At 46.7% G+C, this 8017-nt stretch overlaps 2 protein-coding genes across 2 annotated transcripts in view; one reads left to right on the top strand and one right to left on the bottom strand.

The window, feature by feature from the left end:
• The window catches only part of DCXR (dicarbonyl and L-xylulose reductase), a 4101-nt gene extending 942 nt beyond the window's left edge, over positions 1-3159 (top strand). Inside the window, exons 2-7 of the mRNA XM_026084142.1 lie at positions 5-175; positions 1444-1486; positions 1796-1895; positions 2059-2123; positions 2230-2347; positions 2859-3159. Of these exons, the coding sequence (XP_025939927.1) occupies positions 5-175; positions 1444-1486; positions 1796-1895; positions 2059-2123; positions 2230-2347; positions 2859-2962 (601 nt within the window). The 3' untranslated portion in view covers positions 2963-3159. The remainder of the gene's footprint in view (positions 1-4; positions 176-1443; positions 1487-1795; positions 1896-2058; positions 2124-2229; positions 2348-2858) is intronic.
• Positions 3154-7760, bottom strand: RAC3 (Rac family small GTPase 3). Its single transcript, XM_026084105.1, has 5 exons — positions 6144-7760; positions 5758-5875; positions 5049-5111; positions 4395-4554; positions 3154-4261 (listed from the first exon to the last, which is right to left on the bottom strand). The coding sequence occupies exons 1-5, from the start codon at positions 6239-6241 to the stop codon at positions 4131-4133; spliced, it is 570 nt and encodes a 189-aa protein (XP_025939890.1). The 5' UTR covers positions 6242-7760; the 3' UTR covers positions 3154-4130.
• Between the last annotated feature and the right edge of the window lie 257 nt (positions 7761-8017).

The following is an 8017-nucleotide window of genomic DNA, read 5'->3' as shown; positions in this document are numbered from 1 at the left end:
TGAGACCACCCTTGCCGCAGTGTCCCGGCATCGAGCCCCTGTGCCTGGACCTGGCCGACTGGGAGGCCACGGAGGCGGCGCTGCGCACGGCGGGGCCCTTCSAGCTGCTGGTGAACAACGCGGCCGTTGCACTGCTGCAGCCCTTCCTGGAGGTGACCCGCGAGGCCCTGGACCGGTGAGTGCCGCCGTCCCGCACGGCCGGAGTGGTGCCCCTGGCCTCTGCTCCGCCTTGCACCAGTGGCGGAGAGGTGTTCTGTGCTGATCTTTAGCAAAACAGTGAACACACACAAAATTTGTGACAAAGCTTTCCAGAAATTGGTATCTGTTATGAAGGAAAGTACCTGGTGAGTAGGCACCAGTGTCTCTCTCACACACACTTCTGGATTGCCTTTAATATTCACTTTCTCAGTGGTTTATTGTTACTGGTTTTGACTGCTTTTCTTTACTATACTTCAAGTAATCACCTTTTACCCTGTTTTTAAACATCAGAAAGAGCTAAGTGAAGCACTGAGCCTATTTCATGCTGTTACTGAGTAGCCAGAACCTTGCAGCTTCACCTCTTACACTGCAAGGCCCCTCTAGCCAACCTGGCTGGAAGAGAAGAGTGCCTTTTGCTGTTAACTAAGCTATTTACCCAGATCTCCCAGGCTAGCGCTGACCCAGTCCCTCCTATATTGAAACACAATTGTTGATAACACAATTCAGCTAGAGAAGACAAAGCTAGGTAAAGGAGTATAAGACAGTGTGGAAAATTAAAAATTATTTTCTTCAAAAACAAAATGTCATTTGTAAAAAGAGCCCCAGTTGGGTGTGAGCTTTATGCTACGGGATATGGTGAATCTGAGAAGATGGATCATGCTTTGTCCCTTCATTAAAAATGGCAAATGTGTGGCTATATTAAAGAATTGATTGATTTGTAGCTAGATTATAAAATGCACAGGTTCTACTTAGATCATTGTGTAGAACGGGCTTGTGACAACCTGACTAAGGAAGGCTTATATGGCAAATACAAGAAATGCTGTTTCTACACATCATATAGCAGATTTATTTGTTGCTTTAAAGCCTTGTGAAGGTTTGATTAGCCTAAGAGGAGACACTGGCTCAGGCCCAGGCCTCTCTGTTTAAACTTTAATGAAGGTACTAGATCAGTCTGCCAAAGAACACAGTCCTGCTAGAAATAATGTGAAGAAGCAGACTGCACCTTTCCCTCTGCACAGGGGAAGAGGTCACTAAATAGCTTACTTGTGATGACTGGTTATTGCTGAAAGTGAGTGTAATCAGTCTTACTAGCCAGTCAGCCTGGCATTTCTATCTATGTTCTAGAGTTTCACCCAGTGTTTCCAAGGTTCTAGCAGCACTTGTCCTCTCTCGCCTCCCAAAAACAATTCCTCTCTGGCCTGGGCTGCAACTGCTTTGTAACTTTTTGATTTGATTTATTTGTAGGTCTCTTGATGTGAATCTTCGGTCTGTGCTTCATGTTTCCCAGGTGAGGAGGAATTATGACTACAGTTATCTCAGTGAGCAACAGTGACTAAGTTGTTTGGCAGAGTGGACATAAGTCTCTACTGGAGGCAAAAGGGACTGTAACCCAAAGTTAAACCTGACAATTTGTGCATATTGTCCCTTCACTCTCTTGCTTTGTCTCTCTCTCTCATTTTAGAAAGTGTGAGGCCTCTAAGACTTATTTCCTCTTGATATTTTTGGCTTTCTTGTCTACTGTAATATCCCAGGAAGATTCCCACTGAACAGAAGGGTGATTTCTCCCTCTCTGATTCTGGCATCCCTTTGTTTCCAGATTGTTGCTCGGCAGATGATTGCACAAGGGGTGCCAGGTGCAATTGTAAACGTCTCTAGCCAGGCATCTCAGCGTGCTCTGCGGGATCATGCCGTCTACTGTAAGTGTGTGTAGCTTTAACACTGCCTCTCTTATCTTTGACTAGCTGGAGACTCACAGCCACCCAGGTGCTGGCTGCCAATTCTGGGCAGAGTGAAATATCTGTGTGATCCAGATCAAGTGCTATACACTTAAATGCCTCTTGTTTTTCCTTTCTATTGAAGGTTCTACAAAAAGTGCTTTGGATATGCTGAGCAAGGTAATGGCAATGGAGCTGGGACCCCACAAGGTAGGATTCTTTCTGAGAGAAAGAACAGTGTGGAAGCTGAACAAGCACGAGTAGTTCCTCTCAGAGCAGTCTGGTTACATGGTGTGTTTGTTGTTCTTGGTCTCAGATTAGGGTGAACACTGTGAACCCCACAGTGGTTATGACTGACATGGGGAGAATTAACTGGAGTGACCCTCAGAAATCTGCTGCCATGATTAATCGGATTCCGCTGGGAAAGTTTGCAGGTCAGTGGTATAGATTTGTTACCAGGCTCGGCTCTTTGTCATAGCCAAGCTTTCCCCCTAATTGACATCACAACCAGAGGTAACTTGCTTATTTTGCGGGCAAAGTCACAACTCTGTTGAGTGGCTGTAGTTGAATTCATGAATCACTTAATGTGAACAGGCAAGACAACCTATCTCTCCTCTTCTAGAACCCTCTCAGTTTAGGACAAGTGGAATGCACTTACTCTACTATTCATAAATATGATTGAGTGGCAGGGGGAAAGTGCGTAGGTGCTTGCTGTGAACTAAGTATCTATCATGTGATTGCAACAAGGACTTTTGGATGTCCAGCTCTTATTCAGGCTACCCAGCTCTCATCCRGGCTGCCCTGTGTATCAAACCAAGTACAGCCAGGAGGCAGAGATTCTTCCCTGCTTCAATTACATTTAGAGGCCAAAACATACCTTTTGGGATGCTTTCTCTTTCTAGTACCATTTCAGGGGTGCATCAGATGTTGTCTGTTTGATTCCAGAGGTGGATGATGTCGTGAACAGCATTCTCTTCCTGCTCAGTGACAAGAGTGCTATGACAACTGGCAGCTCATTGATGGTTGATGGGGGATTTCTTGTCTCCTAAGATGACACCTGCATTTCACACCTGGCCTTAATTTTCATACTAATACTGCATAGATGTAAACTGGATGGAAAACAGTAAGTGGCACAGACCCCATGTTGCAGGAGAAGAGGGGCAGCAGGGCTGGAACCTGTATGAGAAGTGAGGCAGAAAATTACCCTTAGGAGGCTTCTATATAATAAAGCTCACATACGCCGTCATGGAGAATGTTTATTGCACCAAATAAGGTTTTATCTTTTCACTCTACATGATGATTAGAAACTGGACCTGTCTTTGTTCCAACCCTCTCCCCCCACAACCCTTTGGAAGCTCTCCCTGTTCCATCCAAATCCATAGAGTCCACCTTCACTTTCAGTGGGAAGGGAAGGGAGAAGCTAGCAGACTCCTCATTGCTTCCTTCACTGTCTTTAGTAGAAAAAAACAAAACAGAGGCAACAACCGCAGCCCTGCTCTGCAGAGACTGGATTGTGGGGGGGAGGCCCTGCTAAAGACTGATGAGGAGGGAGCAGCACCACGCTGTCCTATGGTGTGCGCACATTAAAAGGCAAATACATCGACTGCACAGGGCTGTTTCACTCACTGAGTTTGGTTAGTACCCAATAAAGCACCTAATGATTAGTTCTTCAGCTTTGCATCTCATTTATTTTTGACCCCTTCAAGAGCTGTTTTTGATTCCTGTAACAGTCTCAGGCACATATCTGCTTGAGCACCGATTTATTAGCCACAGCAGGCTGGGCAAGGAGACCCTACTACTCTCCTAGCTGCTCTTGTCATTCAACACCATTTATATCAGCTTCTTCCCCACTCCCACAAGGATCTTCACCACCTGTTTCACCCTGCAGGTATAAAACAGGTGTTTCCAACACAGGATGGATGTCTCAGCTCTTTCAGCTTGGAGTTCAGGAGAGTCACAACAGCCTGTTGCCCCAAGGAGCTACCTTGCCTTCCCCACTGTACCTCCCCTGAGGGCTCCACAGCCCCCCAGCTAGTCTCCTGCCCCCACTGCCCCTTCACATCAACACTGACGTTAAATCAAAGAGACATTTAAAAAACACTGACTTCGTACATGATGAAGGGCCCTACACATCCCAGCCCCCTCCAGAAACACTCAGCTAATACGCAATCTGTCAGAGGACAGCAACATGCTGAGCCAGCACCTAGGCCACAGCCCTCAGAACACGGTGCACTTTTTGCCAGGCTTCTTCACAGGCGGTGGGCAGAGCACAGCCCGGATGGCTTCATCAAACACCGTCTTCAAGCCCCGCTGCGTCAAGGCAGAGCACTCGAGGTACTTTACCGACCCTAGGGGAAAGAGAGCTCCAGCTCAACCACTCCAGTCCTACCAGGTAATAATGTCCCTCACCCAGTCAAAAAAACAAACAAATAAACAAAAAACCCTCAACCCCCTAGGGATTTGCCAGCACATTTGACTCACCAATCTCCCGAGCCATGGCCAAACCCTGGGGGTAGGTGATAGGGGCCAGTTTCTTATCACGTAGCCTTTCAATGGTGTCCTTATCATCCCTTAAGTCCAGCTTGGTGCCCACCAGAATGATAGGTGTATTTGGGCAATGGTGTCGGACCTCAGGGTACCACTGAAACAGAGAGGCCAGATGAGAACAGTAGCTATGGGAGGAGATGCAGCCACACAGATGCTTTTACTATTAGGAGCAAGGTTTTTAGTAATATCTGTCATGCTGGCAACACTTGAACAGGATACTTCTGCCTACAGTTCTGAATATGCTCTGTGAAAAGAGACTGGTGTAGATGTAATAATGAAGGCACAGAGACAGGGAATCATGACAGACAGTATCAGCCAGCTCAGCACACACTGATTCCCTTAACTCCATTTTAGCTTCTAGGACATCCCATCCCTTATCTTCTTTAAGGCTCAGATTCCAAAAGGCAAAGACTTAGCCAAAGAACTCATTAATACAAGTAGGCCCTTCTCAAACCCTACAGACTATGAACTTCCCTCTCAAAAAATGAGTGCTATAGATTATGGCATTGTAAGTGTGATGCTGAGTGGGACATGGGACTTCACTGGTTCCTCCCTTCTACTGCTTCCCTTGGCAGGAGAACACATTACCTTGGCTCTGACATTCTCAAAGGAGGCTGGACTCACAAGGGAGAAGCAGATCAAGAAAACATCCTGTGGGGAAACAAGAGTCAGTCATGTGGAAAGGAACAGCTAGAGATAATGGAGGGAGGGTGGAAAGGGAGCTTTACAGAGGACAACCTCCTCTCACCAACGAGGACCGTGGTTGTAATAAACTGTTCCCCATTAAGGGGACAAAAATAATTCACAGAGAGGAGAGATGGACTTTGGGTATATGACTTCATCTTGATGCACAATACTGGGCTCTACATGTTAAGAGCCTGTGGCCACAAATACCTTAACTGTGGTATGCTCTTCACACCTAATGGTGAGGACAGCAATCACTACAGGCAGGGAAACACTACCAGTGCAGCCCAATAGTGAGCTGTGCCATTGAGAGAAAATGGGAATGTAGAACATTGTTTGGCTGCATAGAAGCCCCACTACATTCCTTGCACCAGACCCTGCCAATGGCATGTGTCACTGTTCAAACACCATTACAATGTAGGGACTAGAATGGGATGATCTGCTGGGAGAATTTCAGCTGTGATCCTCCTTAAACAATCAGAATTTTGGCTGCAGCTGCAGAAACTTAGACTTTCCTTAAAGGAAAGAAGCCTGCTTACAATCTGGCTGTCCTTGGGAGCTGCCCTGTCCCCAACAGGGAACAGTTACAAGTCAGTCCAAGCCCAGCACTCACCGTCTGTGGATAAGAAAGAGGCCGCAGTCGGTCATAGTCTTCTTGTCCTGCTGTATCCCAGAGACCTAGGTTCACTGGCTTTCCATCTACCATGACATTGGCAGAATAGTTATCAAACCTGCCAACAAAGAATCCTCATCAGTGAAAATCCTGTTATGACCCACATGTGACTTATATGAAATCCATGGGGGTGGTGAATCAGGAGGGGACACTGTGGAATACAGTTCCAGTGGGGGGGGTGCCCTGCCCTCCACACACACACAGTCATACCAATGGCATCGTCCTCACATGTGCAGTTCATAGCCTTCTCTCCACCTACAAAGTCAACTTTTACACACATATGCATACTGAGCAAAGAGTGACTTAAGCCCAGGGCCACTACTCACACAGTGGGGATGTATTCTCCAGGAAAGGCATTCGTGGTGTAACTGATCAGCAAGCAGGTCTTCCCTACAGCTCTGCAGAGGATGAGAGTGACAAGCATAAAGAAGGGTACAGCAGGAAGCRATGAGGCAGGAAAACTTACCCTTTCCCTTACCCCAAAAAGGGTTTAGGCAAAAAGTTAATGTGCGAGGAAACAGATCTGTAGCAGGCTAGAATTCTCTATCTGTCAGGGATAAGGCCTGAACTCACCATATGCACCTTGCCTGAGCACACACCTGACCCTGTTCTCTTCCACTTCCTTTCCCCACTCCTTCAGCCTCAGCAAAGAACTAGGCAAAACATATTTGTTCCAGGAACCAAAAGAGGGGGAATAAATCAGGGTTCTGTGCTGGGCTCGCTGTTGCTCAACACATCCAAAATAATCTAGCAAAATAGGTAAACAGTGAGGTAAAAAAATTAGCAATAACTCAGCATTATGCAAGCTCCTCAGATATAGGAATTCAATGACAATAAACACAAAGGGAAAAAACAGGTACACATAAACAAAAACGAACTTTAAATTGAGTACTATCACTTTGGAGAGAGATTTTGGCATCAGTGTAGATCACCAAAAATATCAGCCCAGGATTTGCTGAACGTAGGTGGGATTGGTGCACCCAGTGGTGGCAGCTGGCATGGGCTGGACCTGGCTGACAACAGAGTTAGCATATGAACTTTAGTTAACCCTATAGGATAAGGGAGCAGCTTAGTTATAAGAATAGAGGAGTACCATGAGTATAAAAAAACTATCACTGTGAAAGTTGTGAACTGTGGAGAACTTTCCAGAGGAGCAGACTGTGAGCATCAGCAACAGGGACAGCTGGCTGTTAGGTGCTTGAGTGAATCTGAATGGGCCAGCTGAGAATCAGGTATTCTCTACCCAGTTCTGTAACTGAAATAACATGGGCAGAAACCCCAGGGCACCCCATGGTCCTGCAGCAGGACTACACATAGCACAGCTGGAACCACTGCACTAATTCATCCGTATTTTCCCCTGGATTGTATATCCTCTCCTATGGAAAAGGGCAGTTGTGTAAGGAACCACTATGCTGATCTGCCCAACTTTTCTCCTGCACCATATCCTCTCTCCCACAGAACAGGGAAGTCGTGTAAATCATAAAAGTTGCATGTATCTGTGATTAAAGCATTTTGGTAGCTGAGTTCATTTAGTCTCTGCACTGCTAATTTGGTCTTAAACTAGGACATCTGTATGCAAACCTTCAGCTGAAGTCCTTGCTATGGTGATTGGAAAAGCAAACAGAATATTAGGAAATATTAGGAAGTATGTACAGGACAAGCTAGGAAAAGTTACTAAGCACAATAAATCTACTGCATGCCCGCATCCTGAACACAGATGTGCTCTCAGAAAGAATCATGTAGAAAAAGCCTAGAGAAAACAGCAAGAAGGATGACAAGAGGCACATGGTCAGGTCAGAAACAGCAACATACTTCACCTCGGGACACAGACAATAAAAGGAGATTTGAGAGAAGCCTGTGAACATCATGATTTTTAGTGAGGTCACTGTGACAAATCATCCTTGTATGATGAGAAATAAGGGAACATTTAAAACCACAGAAAAGAAGGTATTTGTTTTCTACACACTACACCATTTGACTTTAAACTCACTTGTGTTAAGGGCTGAAGACCGAGTTCCTAAACTAAAGAGGGGACGGGGCGCGCTCAGTGAGACCTGATGTTCCCGCCGGCCGGGGGAGCGCCGGGGCCGGCGCCGCTGGGCCTGGCCTGGCCTGGCCTCGCCGCCCCGCTGCCGGCGGCCCCGGAGCGCTGGGCCCGCCGCCGGGCCGCCTCGTGCCTCGCGCCCCGGAGGAGAGGGCG

This window comes from Apteryx rowi, unplaced genomic scaffold (genome assembly GCF_003343035.1).
Source record: "Apteryx rowi isolate R43461 unplaced genomic scaffold, aptRow1 scaffold_626, whole genome shotgun sequence".
Taxonomy (NCBI): domain Eukaryota; kingdom Metazoa; phylum Chordata; class Aves; order Apterygiformes; family Apterygidae; genus Apteryx; species Apteryx rowi.
This window is presented reverse-complemented; position numbering and strand designations above follow the sequence as displayed.

Coding starts and splice junctions, on each gene's coding strand:
- RAC3 (XM_026084105.1), bottom strand. CDS start 6,241: ATGCTTGTCACTCTCATCCTCTGCAGAGCTGTAGGGAAGACCTGCTTG. Junction 5,876..6,143: donor GGAGAATACATCCCCACTGT/GTGAGTAGTGGC, acceptor CTTTGTTGGCAG/GTTTGATAACTATTCTGCCA. Junction 4,262..4,394: donor GGCCATGGCTCGGGAGATTG/GTGAGTCAAATG, acceptor TCTTTCCCCTAG/GGTCGGTAAAGTACCTCGAG.